The sequence below is a fragment of the Symphodus melops genome (genome assembly GCF_947650265.1).
Source record: "Symphodus melops genome assembly, chromosome: 9".
Lineage (NCBI taxonomy): Eukaryota > Metazoa > Chordata > Actinopteri > Labriformes > Labridae > Symphodus > Symphodus melops.
The window spans coordinates 13,648,221-13,668,627 of record NC_136699.1 but is presented as its reverse complement, the minus strand read 5'-3'; the positions used below and the strand labels follow the sequence as shown (position 1 = coordinate 13,668,627).

The window sequence follows — 20,407 nt, the reverse complement described above, 5'->3', positions numbered from 1 at the left end:
GAATGGGTGTGACCTGTGGCGTAAAAGCGATTAAGTTGCCAGAAGATTAGAGAATCTCTACAGAAGCTCAAGTCCATTTACCATTTGTTTTTTAATTACCATAAATACAATCATGGTTTTTATTGTTTATAGAAAAAATGTCATCCTCGATGTCCCAACCTCATGTTTAAAAGTGAAAAGTTTAGCTTTCATGTTGAGTGGATTTGGCCAATTCAAACATTCAAACAAAGTTAATTGAGGTAATTATTTCTTTACTGAATGTTTTAATGTTAGGATGAGTTTGAAAGCTAAATCTGCCTATAAGGATAATTTAGATTACATTCCATACAAAGGCTGAAAAAGTTGTTCCAGCACCTTTAGATAAATGTTAATGATAAAATAAAGGTAGAATGGCAGGACAAGCATCACCTGACTCCAACACACCTTTCTGTTGTTGCATGACCATATGGTCAATGCTGCTTTGGCAACAGGTATGAGGTGCTAACAACTGTGAATAATATGTTCCTGTGTTCATGTGCCAGTGCCTTGACAGATTTAAAGAAAAACAATGCTTTGCTTTCACATGAAAGTCATGCAGTTTTATTTATGGATAATTTAATTTATTTACAGTATTTCAGCTATAATAATTGATGCACCATCCATGGATCATTCCTTTCACGAGAAGGGAAGACAGCATCCTGTTTAATTTTGTTATTTTCCCATTAAAACCTGAGGAAACATCAAAGGCAGAGTGATTTAATTAACAATGTGGAGAGTCTGTGTACAGCCGTCTGCATTTTGCAAATTACTCTTTGCTGAGAATAAGAGACTTATCAGGCCCATGCAGACATCGCTGCACACCTCAAAAGAAGTTGTGTTGACACAAGGAAGGGGGAAAATACATGTCTCCCTCAGACAGAATTATCCACTTCTCAGGTATTTTCAGTTTACAGTTTCCAGGTTGGAAAAATTAATACCCTTTCTTCCTGTGCCAGTAGAGTTTACAATTCTTTTGCGATGCACTCTGTGAAGTGTGGAGGGACTGAAAGAAAAGACAAGCAAGTTAAGTACCATATTTAAAAATACCATGTGTTCCTAATGGCAGAACATTTCTTAATAATTGATTTTGACGAGGAAGTGTTGCTACTAGAGGCTGAATACAATGTATCCAATCTCCAAGAATAGATCTTAAAAAGTTTCAAAATTAAAGTAAATTATAGTTTACAAGAAAAACAGCTATAGGGCTTGTCGAAAACCTAAAAATCCAAATCCAAATCCCACCTTTCGTTTTAATTTATCATATTTTTAAGGGAATAATAGAAGTGCATTTTTGGCAGGTCAGGTTTTTCATAATGTTGTAACAAATTTTGCGCTTTAAAGTTTGATATGAACAAAATAAAACATGTAAATGAAGATAGTGGGAAGCAGATTCAGTTGTAAATAAATCTCAGGAAGGCTTTCATGGGATTGTTTCAGCAGAGAACATTGTCATAAAGTGTCTCTTAGAGGATCATATCAGTCATTTCTCAAACTCTAATTGTTGTCTTTGTAAAGGTATGATGTCAGATTATATTTCCTTCATGAATTATAAAGAGAGAGACTGCAAATTAGAAAATTAGTTTATTCTCCTTGTCAGAGAGATGGATGGCTCACACCCAGCCTTCCTTAGGTCCGACTGGAATACGTGGACTCTCTGAGAGCCACTGCAAATAAGAGTGGATGTGTGGAAGTGCGAGATAATGAAAGGAATGTTACAAAGCCTGCTGTACATGTAAAGCAGCCGAGGATGAAGCCCCGACAAAAAGTCTGTTTTCTGGCGTGTGTTCCATAATGCCTTTTTCTTGTTGTGCAGACAACTTGAAGAGGAAGTAGCCTGCTGCTAAGTAATAATAAAGGAAAATACCTCAAACTGTCAACTGAAGATGGGAATGAAATATGAAAAATAAACATTGAGAGGAACAGGTATAAGCAAGAGAATAACAAGCGAATGAGAGTGGCGGAAGGAGCGGAAATAATGTTGTTTTCTTTCAAGGGGGTGACACTTCTATCCAATTCAGTATTATAACTATGTTTTGTTGCAGTGTTCCTCCTCCAGCTTGACATTTCAGGGTTAAAAAGTGCCCATTACAGCTCACCATTGCCATGTTCCCCACAAATTCACATGAAGATATTTCCACAGAGGCGATCTTTTCCTCGTCTAAGAGTGATCACTTTCTTTTATTCCGGTCATGGGTGAGTCACCGCAGGTGAAGAGAAGCCAGAGCAAAAGCAGAATATAGCGCGCTGATAGAAATGTCACATTTGATGGAATCACTTTAATTACACGCTTGTACTCAATTGTCCGGCGCTGCCTGTACATTGTGTTGGCTAATGCCTTGCTGAGTGACGTCCTAATACACATGATGTGATGGGACAATGAAGAGAAAGCATCTGGTGCTTTAGCGTTTATTTTAATAATCATTTTAATTATGGCTTGAATCAATCACAGGTGACCTCTGGTAGCATTCAATGAAGAACACATTCTTTGCAAAGTGAAACAATGAAGCCATCAAAGCAAGGTGGCAGAGGCTTCCGCACTGGAAAACAGCTGCTACTACAGATCAAAATCATTCCTACTAATTAAAAGTGAAATTTTACGAATATCTTCAATATTATCTTCTTAAACTTTCCTCCCAATGTTGTTTTGCCCGCTGACTGTTGTTTTGCCGATAATGCTGTGTAGTAAGAGAGGGGGGTGAATGGGTGAATGTCATCAATCAGCATTAACCATCAGCTCTGAGCTATTGACTGATGATTCACCACGGCAGAATCTCTCTGACTCTAAAATGAAAGGCGGCGGCAGAGACACTCAGTTGATTGGCACCTCATTGAGTCTGGCAGGGGAGCCTTTGATTGCACTCGCTGTCAATATCACATAATTGTTTTTTTTCTTACATACATGGTGCCCTCGCTTTCTTTTGCAGCAGGGTCGACTATTGTATTTGCTTGGATGATATTAGACTGCGATTCTGTGGATATTTTATGCTTATTTTCGGTCTCTTTTTTTTGCCTTCGTCTTTTCACAGTTTTTACGGCAGAGTGTACCCTCTTGCTGATGCAGTGAGCTAAAAGATTATATTTGTACACCACCACCAGCCAATATGTCATCGTAACATCAGTGCATTAAGATTCATAGCCCATACTAGACGGCTAGATTAGCTGCATATGGCTGTAAATCTGTCCTTCACAGCCACCCTAGGGTGTATCAGAGTAGCCAGTTATGCCTCCAAGCTTTAATTGGACCCCTTTCAATTATCACATTAAGTGTGTTACTGGAATACGTTCGCTGAGCACACTTCAGTCTTGACAAGTGTGAACTCAGCCTGTATTCTCTGAAGTCTTGCTAAAAAACGGAGTTTAAATTTCTTCTTAAATGACACCCAGCATGCCAGAAGGGACTGTTCTGGGCTGAGAGAGCGACCCCATTCCCCCACCCCAAGGTCGACTGAGGTTTAATTGAAATTGAAAGTGTCTATCCGATAGTTTGGAATAATTAGCCATACCAGGGTGGAGAGAGGAAGCGAGGGAAGAGAAAGTGGACATCAACCCTGAATAAAAGAGACGAGGCTCTCGTTAGGTTCAGAGAGTTGACTGGACTTGTCTCTGCTTGTCGCGCATGAAACTCAAACTTGTTGCAAACAAGAGGTACGAAACGGAAACTTGTTGAAGCTGACACAAGTTTGGAGAGGCGAACATGGATATTCTTAAACTTATAATACTCCGACCTAAGGTCTTTTGCAAAGGCCAGACAAGGTTCATGTAAACTCAGCCTTGTGTCTCAGGCAAATAAACTATTGTGCATGCAATATCCCTCACCCTGTACAACTAGCCTTCTCCTCCCACCCGTAAAACAAACTCCACCACCCTGCAGCCCTCTCACACTCCTTGAGTCACTTTTGCCCGGCCCAACATTTCTGCACCAGTTAATAAAAGGGAAATGAATTGTATCAACATTGCTATCTTTGCTCAGAGTGAATAGCAAATTATCATAGAGATGGGTATTGGTGCCTTCACACACTGAATTATGTGGAGAGCAAGCCTGTTTCTCCCTCTGTCACACAAGCATGAACACGCACACACAAATACAGCAGCTTGAAAATGAACTGCGGGGTAAAATTGGCCACAGTGATGTCATCATACGGATGGCAATTTTCTCCCACAATTTTACAAACACTCGGATATGTCAGTGACATTTAGTGCTTTTATTTCCGCCAAAATTCCTTTCTCTCCATGCCATCCCAAGGCTCTGATAGTACATGTCAACATTAGAGTCGATACTGCATGCCAGGGAGAAGAAATGTGACTTACCCTTGCCTCTCTGTGGGTGTTTGTCGTTTTCGAGCAGGCCCAAACATCTGACATAGAGAGGATGACACCCGGGGACAGACATATACAAGTGTCCTCAGGGCCTGACAGGCGCACAAAAATCAAAGATATGGGATGTTAATATCTGGTAGTTAGAGCTCGAGGCTAAATAGCATAAAAGACATTGAGGTCAATGGGTTGCCAGCAGTCTCTAGAGCAAAGTAGTGCCGTGGCTATTTTCACCGACTTCTCCTCTGCGGACTGCCGGAGCCACTGGAGGATTCTCTTCATCTTCACAGTCAGAACACAATCAGAGAACCTACTTTCTGCTTCTGCCCTTTGATTTGATGAACAATATTTTTCGAAATTGAGAGCATCATTTAGACACTAACCGGGAGACTGTTAGACAAAGTTGTTTGCTTAAATCTGAAATAATATCTGAATCAGATAAGACACATGTTCAAAACTCTGAATATGACCTTTTTTTTTATTTCATAAAAGGACTTCCGAGTGATACATGCAAATTCTCCATATGAAGATTGAACTGAACCACTTAGTGATCAACATGTAATTACGTCCCGAATCTTACCATCTTACCACAGATGTGTCCTGGGAAAACTTTGACTCTCTGGGTAATACTTGGAATAAATTGAATTGAGTGTGAAAACTGAAGTAATACTATTTAATGTTGATACATTCCGCAACAAAATGACTAAAATGAACTGGAATGGGCTAAACTGTTAGTCAGTACAGCAGTTATCATTATCAAAATCAGAAAGGCTTCATTTATCCCGGGGTGAAATTTGATTAATTATGTATCACAGTATATTAAAATTTCTTGTAATCAATTCAAGTTTCACATTTTCGTTCCAGGCAGATTTTATGAGATCTTTCAGTCTTGTTGCACTACTTAAAGGCTTAACTTGCTATTTTTGCTTATGTTCCAGCAGCTGCCTTATTGCACACTCTCTCCATCACTCCGTGTGTCTCTGGTATCAGTCGCTCTCGCTGTGGGGAATGTTAGTCGACAATGCCTGCACTCAACACACCCCAAATAAAGTGCGTAGTGACAGAGACATTAACACAAGCCACTGAGTACCTCTGTGATTTCAGCTCGAGTATATCCGTCAGCAGGGCCTGAAGGAGTAGAAGGCATCTATCTGAACTTTCAACGGCTGGCGTTTGGGTTGAGGATTGTGGCAGTCAACATCGCAACAGTAGAAGTAAAGCCGTGATTTATTGAAAGTGCCGCTTGCGCCCACTTTCATGTTTGCTGGTGATACATTATTTGACTTTTCTTGTGCTTTCAGGAACATGCCGATGCGGATGAATTAAACATGTTAAGCAGGAACAGGTCTTTCTCTGAAAGCCTTACCCTTTTCATGATAACCCCTTTTTAGACATTCAGCAGACTTATCACAGCGTATAAATAGGACAGAATTCATTATTCAGGGGAGGTTTCGGTGAAAAATTAATAGTTGTCCCCAGAGGAGGCTCTGTGGCGCTCCGGAAAAGGAAAACCTTTAAAGTGTACATGCACAGGGGGATCTGGGGAGAGTGTGCCCCTCATACTAAAACCTTTGCCATGCTACACTACACACTGATACTGCAAATATAAGTTTGCTCAGCACTAATGACTGTGACTAATACCGTACACAGCCTGCATTCATACTTAAGCCGTCCTCAAAATATTTGGAGGATGGGGGAATAAAAAGGGACACATAGAAAAAGGATGGTTTGCGTGTCTGCGCCTGACTTTGACACCTCATATAGATTACACATTTTCAGGAGAGCCTGGAGGGACAAAACATCCAGACTTGAGCTGCTGACATCTGAAGAGGGGCTCTCTTTTTGAGACCAGACTGAATGATTTCACTTAGAAATACATTGTTGCACAATAAACACACACACACACACACACACACACACACACACACACACACACATTGTACAGCAGGTCTCCCTCTCAGCCCTGTCATATAAGAGATTACAATTTCCAGCATGACCAGATCACTCATGCACTGAAATCACGCCGCCACCAGTGCTGAGTGGTTTTCAGCCTGCCAGTTTATCCGTTGAAAGATGGGCTTCACGATGCCTTTGTATCCACTTCCTATCTGCCTGACCGTGGAGGCAATAACAGTAATGTATGGCTAAGGGAAAACAGAGCTAATCATCAATGACTGCAAGATATATGGCATATGCAGTGGCACCTTGTTTATTACCCTCTCCTCTCCTGCTGCTGCTGCATCTATCGGCAATACAGACATGCTGCCACATCCGAGAGCTTCTTCAATGTTAATTTGATTCATTCTTGTTTTCCATAATAATTGGGGGCAATGGGTCAGTGTGATGAATTTGCTTGTTACATGACACGGGATGTAGCACACTGGCGGGTGCTGTGCAGTTTGTCTCTCCAGTATCTCTTCCATCGCGTGAGGCGGAGGCCTCATTTTTATTGTTGCGTGCGGCTCTTTGCCAAAACGTAACGGGTTCAATTCTTGGAGGAGCTGCTTACGCCTCAAATCTGCTTCTAATTCCATTTAAACAAGGGAGCTAAGAGTGTCATAAGTGACATTTACATTTTGAGATTAGAGTCATTTCCTAAAAATCATGCTTGTTCAGAAAGTATTCCTGCTGGAACAATCCAATCTTCCTGCAAATATCAGACAGCTTTGTGAGGTCGCACTTAATCAGTCGAGTTTTCTCTCTGCTCAGATCCCTCTAAAATATTTTCACTTCCCTTTTCATTCCTTGCTTTTTACTTTATTTTCCCAAGCCTCGCATTATCTACACAATATGGAAATTTTCAGTCATCCATCCATGTGCAATGAATTTTAAGGTGGATTCACAGGTTTTTTTTTTATTTTTGATCTTATAAATATGCATTTATGTATTGCTTCCTTGTCGGAGACAGCACAGCTAGAGTATATCACAGTATCGTCAGCGTGTGTGCAGACTTACAAAGAAAAGACTGAATGGTGTTCCTTTTTGTAGGGTATTTTAAACTGAGAGCTCTGATGTGTTTGTGTAAATATGTTTGTGGAAAGTGTGTGCCTCCTTTTCCTCTGTGTGTCACTGCAGTGATGAGCGCTGATTGCAGATTGTTATGGTGTTTGCACCTCTCATCTATCTGGCCCATGCTGGGTATTTGGCCAAGCCTGATTGTGTTGATGGTGACACTGGCGTCTTGTCCTCAGGAGGTGAGGCCCAATAGTGGTCCACACATAATGAAGGAGATGTAATCAAGCAATGTCACACACAAAAACGTCAAGTGTCAGGATGAAAGCTTATTCTGTGTTCTACCTTCCCCACTGTGGTCTCTGTTGATGGAAATCACACAATTGCTTTTGTTGATCTCGGGGTAAACATTTTATGCCGAGGCAGAATGGAAATTTTTGGTGTTTTTTTTTTCTTCTTCTTCTTCTTCTTCCTTTCTTTCAGACAACAAAGGTGACTTGGAGATAAAGGAATTTACATCAAGTTGAATCAGTGGATTGTGTTGGTGTTGTATATTCTGGGTGTAGAAATGGGTACTTCAACCTACTTTTAATCAATGGTAACAAAAAGGAAAAAAGCAAGCGCTCGCTCAGGGCTGTTCAAGGGATCCTTTCTCTTTCTTTGTGCACTTTGTCCTCTCTCTGTGCTTTGTCATTTGTTTTGGTGTTCTAATCTCAGCCAAGTCAATAATATTCTTTGTTGTCTGAAATTGTGTGTCGGGAACAAAAAGGCCTCCTCCTTTTGTTGAAAGTACCTGTCTGTGACTTTTCACTCTCTCTCAGACTCCCAGATAAAGTAATCATTAGATGTTGTTTTCTGTCTGCAATTACTTTCAGCTACAATGGGTCAAACACTGGGAAAGCAGAAGAGGTCGAGAGGAGACAAGGCTAGATGGATTACAGCTGAGAAACTGTATAGGTCCCGCAAGTGCTGATAAATACGTATGTGGCTCGGAGACTCACCGACTTCAGTAAATGCATCAAAAGTAATTAGTCTTCAGCATATATGGACAACCTTGCTCCCTTCTTATCTGCATGGCATTGTCTCTTTTCCGGGAGGCCATTCATAACATCTGGCAGTGTTTGTTTTAAAAAAGTTGAAAAGAGGAGCGATGGCATTGCCACTTTCTTATATCTCGCTTTGAATCGCTTCAGGAATTTATGTTTCAGCAGGAAACAAATCCAATACGCCATTCTGTTAGATAGTTCATTACCATTCTCTATTAGATGAAGACAGGTGGTAAAAGAAGTGCTTTACCCGACATTCTATAAAAAAAAAAAGTCATGTTGATAACATTCAACACTTGCTGTCTAACCCAGCATGGCTCCTTATAGAACTTCACACACGTCAGCCTCCTACAGAGCATCGCTGACCTCTGCAACACAGTTGATCTTTGCCTTTCCAAGGAGCACAGCAAGTTTTTATTATTGCTACAATAGAATATTAACTTCCTCACAGCCTTGTCAGCTGTGACAAAAAACAGCTCTTCTTGCCTTCACAGAGACTTATACTGTACCTCCTCCTGATAAAAGTAAAGAAAAAACAAATGGTGTTTGAGTATGACAGGCAGAGAAAAGTTAATTCTCACACTCATTGCCATAGAGACAGCCTCTTTTTTCTTCTTTTCTTTTTTTTTATCGGGAGCAGCGGCAGACTTTTTCTTCCAGGGTGCGCATTCGTATTTTATTGTCTAAGTCATGTATATGCAGCACTTATAAGTATTGCATATGGTATTGACTCCTGCAGAGAGCAGACTCACTTTGTGATGCCGTGAATAGAACATGTACTCATATGCAAGTACACATCATCAAGGCTATGAATCAGTCATAAGTGTGCATAATAAATAAGAGACCCAAGAAAGCAGGAAGAACGGTGAAATGGATCAAGTGTTTAAGCGGCCTGGTCTTGTATTTGTAATTCTGTGAAAGCGAGACATTAGTCTCTCCTTCAAATGATGATTGCCAGAGCTGTGATGAAAGTAACGGCATCTCCCTTTTTCAGAGCAACACCAAGGGCTTTTAATAGTGCTATTATTATTAATGGCCATCCATTTGCTTATCCAGATTGTACGTTTGGAGTGAGCGTAAGGCCGAGTGAAGCGATAAAGTCTGGGTAATTACAAACCCAATTATTTCTACTGAGATTCTATTTATTTGAAAGAATCCTCCATGTTCTTGTGTTTCTGTCTTTTTGGTCTCCCTCCAGACGTGAGACACAACGTGCTCATGTCTCCTCCTCCCCCCCCTCACACTCTGTCTCATTTCAGCCCATATCAGACACCTAATATAATAATGATCATATTTTTGCACTCGTGATAGCTGAAACACTTGTAGTCATCCTTGACGGCTCGAAAAACTCTTGATAAGAGACGAGACAAAGGGAGAGTTCTTTTTACCCTCATTTTTTTAACATCTCAATAATGCGGAGTGTAAGCCTCTATGCATTTTTGTCTTGTGATTCCTGTCACTAATAAACTCGTTGAGTCTAAATTTATTGACACCAAGAGGAGGCAGGGCTGCAGGTGATAGTGCTCTTGGTGGAGAAAGACAGCTACAGTATCTTCTTTGCCGAGTTACATTGTGGGTTTCATTTGAACTTTTGCACTTTTGTGAAGGTTTCGTGAGTTGAAAAAAGAAACTTTTGAGCTTTCAAGTTTTTGCAGGCAATGTTTAAAGAAAACAACTATGCAGCATAGTGACAGGCCATGTATCAAGACACTAGACAATAAAGAGAAAGCGAAGTAAAACCTTCAGTCCGATAGATCAGAGATATAGATTTACACGATTTCAGCAGAGGGGGCCGTACTGCAGCCTGCATAAATAGGACCTATAAAAGCAAATACATTTTTAATATTCTGATGAAAAGGTCTACATGGAGGCATCCTGCAGTACATGATAAAGCCCTTTTTAGACTATACTTCAGCTGGTTGCGGTTAGTTTTCAGGCTGAAAAATTGAAAAGACTGCACCAATTACCACCGCCAGGATGAGTCAGGGGCCTAGTCCACCTTTCAGATGCTGTATGAGGATTTTAATGGCCTAGATGCATGCAATTATCCTTTTAATTAGCAATAATGAGTTTGTGCATGCTGAAATAATAAGTGGAACCGTGATATGTGTGCAGACCTTAATGTGAAGCTCATCATGATCTAACAAGCTCTGTCAGTAAATATCATCAAGTGTCATGTTAAATATCTCATAGCATTGTGCCGAGAGGTCCTGATCAGCCGGCTAATATGCATCCTGAATGTGTGCGAGTGTTCCTGCCTGTCAAATCATGTATGTGCATTAGTTGAGTTAATGACCATCACGGAGGAAATCGATACGAGTACAATAAAAAAGAAAAATATAATAATAATGAAGACACAAAATGTCATCACACCAGCTGCGTTATGTCGCACTTGAACATCCTGAGGGCATTCAGCCTCGCACTGTTTATTACAGTTCCATCAAATCATTACAAAATGTTCTTGATGACAAAATGTTACCAATTATCTTCATATTACCAACTACGTAAAGTATTAGCATGCAGCCGCGCGGTGTTGAACGTGTACGCCTCCTCATGATTCTAGCATGCGACCTGAATGCATATCCAAAGCAGGGGATGGTGCTGCACACAGCAGCTGCAAGCAGAGGGCTCCTGCAGTATATCCTCATCTGCTATAGAAACATAAAGTGCAGACACAGGTGTGCTCTGTTGGGACATTAATTGTTTTAAAGTAGAGCATGAATTTGTTTTCTGGGATGGTTCGGTATCAAAGCTACACTAAAAAAAGACATTATAATCAGTGAATCATCTGCACGCCCGCTGATGGAGATATCCCAAAGTGCATCAATACATATACACTGTAAGTGGAACCAATGCAAACGATGCATTTTCATATTGTTTAGTTGACTTACTTTTTTACGAGTGTACTTAAAGGCAGTGTTGGTAATTTCCTCTCGATACACTTTTTAGGATTTTGGTTGACATTGGTTTTAGGTCCTGACAGAAAAAAAAGTACCAATCTCAGTCTCAATCTTTCCCGCAGTGCAGACGGGGCACTGAGGGAAAGCTACTTTCAAAATCTAGTTTTCAAAAAAATGAAGAACCCTGCCTTTAACTTCATTAGATTGAAAGACGTGTACGTGGTCCTGGTGCTCTAAATGTTCTTTGCTTAAAAGTTTTAAAAAGTTTTATAGGTATTATTAATTTGACTTGATAAGGAAGTCTTTATTCTTACACTTCTATATTTTTTAAACTCATGCATTGCAAAGATGCATTTTAAAATGTTCTCTTTACCTTGTGTCAAGGCAAACGGCACGCTTTATGAAGTCGAGTATTTTCTTTTTGTGCAAAACGCATATTTTTGTAATGCGTTGCGTGCCATGCAGCATTCTTAAAACTCTCTCTTTTAATGTTCAATGTTTATACAAGCTGTACTGTGATGTTTGACCGCACAAGCGGAAGGTCAGCTGAAGGTGGATGCAGCGGTGTTCGATCTCTCGCTGGCCAAAGGATGTGTTGATGTTGCAGAACAGGATTGCTGTAGGCTAACGCTGGTGTTGACCTTGCATATTATGACCATAAGAGCAACTAAAAAACGTGTGCCACTGCGGGTGTCGAGAAATACACAACAAGACCATGGATAATAGATTAGCTTATGACAGAGCAGTCAAATTAACCCGCAGGCTGTTTGGAATGGGAACATGATTTGAATACTACTTCATTTCCAGCGTCAGCTGCAGTCAGTTTAGCAGGGTGATTGCAGGTGAGCTTGTTTTAGATGTTCTGTTAACTCTACAGAGGAGCTGAACAGGAATCACAGTTCTGTTTCAACCACATCACCATGAAGATGAAACATCTCAAATGAGAACAGTAGGTCTGATCCGAGTCGTGCTGTCTATTACACCCAATTGTTTGCCATTATCCCCACTTGTCTGCCATTCAAATTTCCTTGAAGGAAAGTAGAAAAGAATGTTCTCAGCATCAGGGGATTCGGGGCGTCAGTGATGTGTGATTCCTCCCGAAAGCTCCGCAGGGTACAGTTGTTTCCCCTGAATACAAAAGACAGCGGCATCACAAGCAGGCTGCGCAGTACCTCGAGCTGACGAAAGCAGCCAGAGCTGTCAGCGACATCACTCACACCGCACTCCCACCCTCCCAAACCCGCCATCGCTTTTTCAAACTATCCCCCCGGAATAGAAAATAGTACAGGCCCATGTCTTAAAGAAAGGCTGGATGTGAAATATTGCTTATAAAAAATTGGAGGCACTGAGGGCTGTTGACACGGAACTGCTGTGAGTTCAAGCTGTGTGAAGTCACGGAGCTACACACTACCTGAAAGTACGCCAGGTTAAAGACAGCTTCACCCTCGGCTGCACTGATAATTTAAAGTTTGGAGGGAAGGCAGGGAATCTGGCAAAGAAGCGCTTTTGAATGTTTTGTCAGGAACACAATCATTTTCTTATATGTGTCCTTTTTGCAAGTTGGGGAATAAAAAGTACATACTAACAGCATTACCTCATCAAAAATGACAGTTTTCCATAAAGGCATTACAAACAGCAGAAAAGCCTGACGAGGGAGACTGAGTCAGGGCACGGCTGAGACTTGGCTCAGCCCTATTGTGCTTGCCCAGAGAATGAGAAAGCAGCATCCATTTTAGCCTTAATGAAGTTAGTGACCCTCTGAAAGGTGACACATTTACCGCCCAGGGGATTTATACACTCCTGCTCCAAGGCTTCAGTTCAATATGGAGAGGACAGATTTGACTCCACGTGGGTACTCCAAATATATCCTCACAATTTATACCCAGTGATTCATTTTCAGACGCTGCACTCGTAATTAAAGTTGGTCGCTGTTCAATCTGCAGTGTCACAAAATAAAAAAAGACAGAGCCTTGAGTCGTTACACTACAATATACTGTAGATAGTTTTAGGACGTCTGACTTGTTTGGACTATGAAAATACACCTTGAGTGTTAAATACACTAGAAAAATTAACAAGGTCTGCAGACAACATTGAGCAAGCAGAACTTGTGTTGTGCATGAAGGAAATAGTAGTCCCTGTGTGCCAGGGTCTTAGGACGCTTAATTATTCATAGCATTCTTACTTATGCAAATATACTAAATAATTTCTACATGACAGCTTGAAGCTGAAGCCTAGAGGAGCTGTGTGATGTTTGAATGAGGGCCGTCTTTCCTTTGCAAGGCCTTGGAAACATAACACTGCAGGCTCCTGGTTGCCTTGGTACCTACTGTTTTACATTCTAATTATCTGGCTTGACAGGCTTTATTGCTGAGGCTCAATGCTGAGGCCTCATCCTAGACTCATTCCACACATGATGTCAGTGCCAGGATAATGAGATAAGATAGTTTGAGTGCTTACCCTTGGCCAGATGCAACCTCATTCAATTCTCAGGTTTTGTTCCCTTCTCTTTGATGCTTGCAACCTAAACGCTGTCACAATTAACCACGTGCGTTAATTGTCTCCGAATATTCCGAAAATGCTCACATGATCCTGGGATTGCTGGATTTGTTGTTCTTTTCAGCTCTTTGTATTTGAGTTTTCTTATTTGACCCGAATTGTTTTGTTTTCTCAAAGATCATACGGGTTTAAGGTGTGCCACACTGACAGAGATTAAAGTAAACAATACTTTGTTAAGATGTTTATTAAATATTAAGCCAATGCAAGACACAAACAGCAAGACAATTTTTTTTTTCAAACTCTAATTAAGCTACAGGGAATTCCTTGCATATTGTAGGTAAACAGAGCGAGGCATGGGAATACCAATGGAAATTAAATGCTCTGCTGCTGTTTTTCTCATTACAAGATGAAATAAAACATTTATCTCTGACTTTTGATTTGCTAAAAGGATGACATTTTGTGGGTCAACTCCTGATAAGGTGACAATTTCCTTCTGTGAACATTTTGATTTATGAGTTCATTCAATTGTTTTACAGCAATCATGTAAAATCATTACTCTTTACTTTACTTTACTCTCTGCAGTTCCTGAACTGTTGGATTAACTGTTGTTTTGTCTTCTGTCTTCTTCTCTTTTATTTACAGCCATAGAGGTAAACCTGCAGAAAGCTTTGGCAGAGGCCTCTGAGACCTGCACCCAGGAGTGTCTGATACTGGGCCACTCCGACAGCTGCTGGATGCCCCCAGCCCTGGCCCAGTTCCAAGGGTCTGGTAGCAACAGCCCCAGCACCACCCCAACCACCGCCGCCATCACAGCTACACTGTCTTCTTTTGGCTTCCAGCAGAGCTTTTCCAGGGGGGCCAAAGCTAACATGGGCAGCATGGGGGTCATGGATGGGCGCCATACGCTGGGCAGATCTGTGCCCAAAAAAGAAGACCTGGACAAAGGGATGAACCGGCCGCAGTTCTACAACACCCTGGATAGACACTCCAGTAGTAAGAAGGAGGACCACGTCAAGGTCATTCCCCTGGCGAGCTTCTTGGTCCCCGGGCAGCAGACGCCCACTGAAGTAGGCAGCGGTTCTTTCCTACATGAGCACCAGCTGTAAGAGTAACAAGACATTCATTGCCCCAACATAAATGTGAACTCAGTCCATAGACGGCTTTTTGTGACTTTATGCTCAGTATGTATGCTTGCGGAGGTATGCATCATTTGAATTCCTTTGACCAGCTCCAGCTCTGTTTCACAAATGAAGACATCTGAATATGGATTCCACCATTGCTGTTCAGACAAAATCACGTTGGATCAGCCCGACAGCTAAAGCATTTAAAAAAAAGTGTATAGCTCTTAACCCAGCAGGCCCATGTATAATGAATAATGGTAGTTCTATACCAAAGTAGTTCTGTCACTGAAGAAAATACATTTTGCTTAAGTTTGGTGATGTTTGCTTAGTGACATGAAATGGCAATGTACACTTCTCCTTCTTTGGACCCAGCTTAGTGAAACCGTGTCCTAAAAGACCATTTCTACATGCAGAAAAACATGCAAATACAGTGCTTTGTGTTGAGTGAGCTAAATTGGGCTAAATGTTAATTATGAGCTGTGGGTGGATGTGTTTCTGTTCATGTTCTAGTGAAATATTGCTCTATATAACACGCAGCACAAACTCCTTTGGTGGTGAAACATGGTTCTTTAGTCTTGCCTGAACACAATTCAGAAGTCTTTTTTTTTTTTGGTCAGGGGACTGCAGAAAGATGAGGGGGGAAAAAAGTCTACAAAGCCTATCTGGGCCACCGGTAGACAACACCTGTAATCTCCTGCATTTTATATTCTCACCATGGACAAGTACACAAATTAAACACGAAAAACAACACTATCTACCGCACATGCACACACAAACCCAAGAATGATGGGTTCCATATGGTGGTTGCTCCATCTTTGCCAACTCTATTAAGAAAATGTTCATTCACTATCTCGGTAGCTTAGCCTTGAAAGGCGCAGACAGATGCGCTGTAGAAACATACCCTTTGTTTCCCCTTCTTTGTTTCTATTTCTCATATTTTGCTGCTTAGAAACTCTCGCACGATAGCGGCAGTGGAGCCAATTATGAAATTCTCAGTCTAATTACTTTGATGTGTGATCTCAGTAGCAATGCCTATTGTGGTTTAGAGGTCTGGATCGGTTCTCCTTGCAAGTAAGAAACATTCTCTGCATGTACAAAGACAAAGAAAAGGTGACTCAGTTAAAGTTTTTATGCTCTCTCCATTCACATTATATCATTAATAACCCATAATGTTTTTGCTTTTGTTTACTTTTGTGTGAGTTTATTCAAATCAGTTTGGTTGCAAAGTTTGAGTTTTCATTTTTTACCACTGACACTGAAATAAAAGGCCAGGGTGCAAGAATTACTGCAGGGCTCCAAGTCGAACTAAATTATTGATGTTAATGTTATTTTTGCAGTTATCATTAGAATAGGCATCGGCACTGTTTGAAAGGACCTCCCTGCAGGCTGCCCCTCACCATGGCTTTTATCATACACACACTGCTTCACTGGCTGTATGTGTACAATGTACTGATGATGATGATAACAGCTTCAGACTAACTTGCTTCTGTAACAGATCGGGCCCAGTATAATCTATTGCTACAGCAATAAGTGACTTTGCTGATATCCATTTTTCTTTCCAGTAACATCCCAGCCAGGTGTCTACATCAGAAGCTATATGATTCATGCGGTTCATTTTCTTGTACCATCTTGCAAATTGGGAACAGGCCTAAATGTATAATGCATTGTGGCGTCCTACGGGGAAGGTGCGAGACAAATTGTGTTTGCATGCTCTTACTACACCTATTCTCCCAGATACTTAGGGTCAGGACTCTTGTCATTATACAGAGGATTTATGTGAGACTCAGTGAAATGATCACTAAAAGGAACACTGTGTCAAGGACACAGAAAAGGGAGCAATTCAATTTCACCTCAGTCAATTATGAAAATGAAGCTAATTCAAAATAAGCAACTTAGACAAATCCCACAATAAACTCAAGTGGATGAAACGTTTGAAAATACGATTTCATCTCACATACTCTGTCACTTCATCTCATTTCGTGATTATGGTACAAAGCAGCTGATATAAACAATTCATATTTCATCAAAGGATCAAATATGAAAGGGAATGCACATTATGATGTCTATGGAAATACATTGACATTTTTAAACCTCACTCAAAAATGTTTTTTAACAATAACCATACTAAACAATACAATGTGTGTTTTTTTTTTGTTTTTTTTGTTTTTTTTAAGAATGATGCCATTGATTGATGATAGAAGGTAAAGACACTACTTGCTGTAAAAGTGGGATGTTCGCCCTTCTCTACATGTATAGGACATACATGGGATAAAACACTGTCACACTTAAATAGGAATGTGGTTGTTTGAAATATTTTATTCAACCACATGTGTACAGTAGGCACAATATTACCTGTAACCCACACTGTGTTTGAACTTTCTATGCTCATGTAACTCCAATGTACTGTAATGTTACAGCTGCTGCATTCATTGAAAACAACTTCTGGAGGGAATAGTTTAAGAACTGCATGAATGTATCAGTAGGATGTTGCTTTGTTTTTTATACGAACATGACTTCTTTTTTTTTTACTGCAGTCCTGTTTTTCTTTTCATTTTGATTCGCCCTTATAGAGGCTAAGCTAGTGTTCCTTTATTTATTTGATTTTCAGACAAAGAGCGTTCCCGTGTGAGTTTGGTTTATTTTTTATTTTTTTTAGAAGGACAAAATGAAAAGGTATGATAGGTGTTTTGTTTTTTTTATTTACTTTGCATGATTCTGCTCTCACTGTTTTTTTCCATACTATTCTAATTCTGCCCGAAGAGTAATGATTTTTACCAGAAAGCTAAAGGCTGCTTTTTCTTTTTTCTTTATCAGGTGTTTAGTATTCCAAATGTGTGTCATGATTTCCATTATTTGCATGAACTGTTTGGACTTTCACAAGGCGTTTATGACACTTGACCGTGTAGTTCATGCATCCATCGTTAGATTCAGTGTCAGTATTGATGTTTACTGCTCTACCTGTTTGTCTGTCTTATGGAACAAAACAAATGTTACACAGTGTACACTTTCAAACTTTGTAGAAGTGTGCGTACCACTCATGCCTCTACATACACGACAATATTTTAACTGACAGGTCAACTGGATTTTAAACTGTATATAGCAGTTCCCCTAAAAAACATATAACAAGGGTTTTAAACTATGTCTAATGACTACAGGCTACTTACTGGAATTTGCAAAGTTATAAAAAGCAAAAAAAGGGAAAACATGTTGGTTAATGAGATGACAATCTCTGTGGTAATGTAAATGGATACATATGCATTATGTTGATGAGAGTGTGTTTGAATGTGTTTTTACTGTCGGTGAACTTGTATGCGTGTGAGAAAGAGTGTGAGTGTTTCCTTGCATGTGTGAGTGGGTGAGTGTGTTTGTGTATCCTGGCATGCACCTTGCCAGAATGTTTTATGTACAGAAATGTTATCTTGTACAAAACCTATATCAAAATATAAGACTTAAGTATATGCTTGTAAAATAGTCATCAGTAAGTGAGGTGGAGTGAGGTTTGCTTTGAGAGAAGGCTTCGATGCTTGCCAGAAAAAATCTGTATTGGTCAGTTAAAGCTATACAGTCTGTGTTGTCATGCCTTTGTAAGATATCCCATTGAAATATATGAAAAAAATGACCTTCCATATGGTGAAATGATTTTTCTTGTCATTGAATTTTACTTGAACCATTAAATATTGAGTCCTCAAAGTATCCATGGATCATGCTTGTCCTTCACTCTACACTGTTGTGTTATTCTGAGAGCATTGTCGTATGAGTGATAGATGTGACGTGAGAGCATACTGTCGCTGTATTCCAATTATGGCAATTACAAGGTAATGATATAAGACCCATCAAATTGGACATGGCATTTCACCTTCATCATTTGTGGAAATGAATACCCCCAGGGAGGCAATTCAACCTATGACATATAGTTGTATATTTATGGGAAAAGAAGAAAAAAAAGCAACCCTTATTAAACACGGAAATACCATGGAGAGCAGGCTCATTAAATTGTTTTACTTTCACACTTCAACTACAGTACTGAGCCATTTCCTCCCACTACATAATTGTTCATTTATAAGGCATGATTAAGAATGTTTTGTTATTTGTTTTTTTTTTTACATTTTTATAGTGGATATTAGGAGATAAATACATAGATACATAGTAAATTTTTGCTTAGGTAGTTAAAAATATGTATGTGAATCTTATTTAACGTGTAAATCTGTCAGTATGTCCTGCAAATGAGGGAGATAACGCCCTTTTGTGGTAATTGGTTCAGTTTATATGACTTGGAATCCATGTGCAATCTGTTTGGCAGAAATGGAAAAATATTCACTAATCAGTATGTTTCACTGTGTGCATAATCACCTGAAATGACAGGTCTGGGTTTTTTCGTACATTAGGACAGTGGTGGACAACCAATCGGAGATGAAGAGTCACATTTTTTACTGTTACTTTAAAGAGCCACATCGTACACACGGGGAAAACACATGCTCTCTGCCTTTCTCTGACCGTCCCACACTCTCATCCTCCTCCACGTTCCTCTCTATTTATCTCTGCACACCCTCACACAGACAGATACACACACATACACACACAACCTCACACACGGACGGACACATTTACCGTAAATGTCCCACACTAACATGTTATTGACCAAAAGTTGACTTAAAACTATAAAACCACAGGGCACCGCTGTCATAGTCAACGATGAATATTGTGTGCACTGTCTCACACACACAAACTCTCAGTTCAAGCAATTCCATGAACAGAAATTTACGTCCAACTTGTGTGAAAATAATTGCGATTCTGTATATTATGTTTTATTTTTAAATTGACCGGATGTTCTGTGCATTTCCTTGAACTGACTTCCTGCCCGGGTTATCATATCCTGTCCAGCTTGACCCGTGCCTGCAGCTAATCCAACACGTCTGGGGGACAAAAAAGGGAAGAAATAGTTTAGATAAGTTGTCTTCTGTCACTTACTTTTGGATGCTACAAAATTATTGTCTCTGCTCTTCCGATAATCATTTGTCAATGTAGAACCAGACTCGACTGATGCAGAAGCAGTGTGTAGTTTGTGTGCACAGACACACACACAGACAAAATGAGTCACACATTTACACACAAATTCATGGCAGTTATTTGGGCTCCCTATCTCGACTACTGATATCTACTTTAACTATTTACATAAAAGAATCATACACATGTTATATTGCTGAATTTAAGCACTAAATTGAGTGGAAACATTATGGAATCAAAGACGTTTGTTAAAAGTCACAAAGTACTAACTGAAGTAGGTGTGCCACTTTAAAATGCACGAAAGTTGCCTGTTGTTCTGCCTCTGACAAGGACAATAGTCAATAAGGATTTTGGGATGGCCATTCAGATTTCAAGGGTGACCAAAGCCTCTGCCTTAAACTGCCCTTGAGTGTCGTTATATAATGAAAGCATTAAATGACTCCCTAAACAGATGGGGGGGTTTTTTCTCTTGCCTCTAGGGAATCATTTTAACTCAATGTGTGTGGTATATTAAATGTAAGCTAATTGAATTTTTCCAACATTCTCAAAAAATAAA

General features: G+C 40.1%; 1 protein-coding gene across 2 annotated transcripts in view; it reads left to right on the top strand.

Annotated features, from left to right (window-relative positions):
* The window catches only part of pcdh11 (protocadherin 11), a 126,725-nt gene extending 109,780 nt beyond the window's left edge, over window positions 1-16,945 (top strand). For both annotated transcript variants that reach the window (XM_079352303.1, XM_079352304.1), the window contains exon 7: window positions 14,369-16,945. In XM_079352303.1, coding sequence (XP_079208429.1) covers window positions 14,369-14,832 — 464 coding nt within the window. In that variant the 3' untranslated portion in view covers window positions 14,833-16,945. The remainder of the gene's footprint in view (window positions 1-14,368) is intronic.
* Window positions 16,946-20,407: the final 3,462 nt, after the last annotated feature.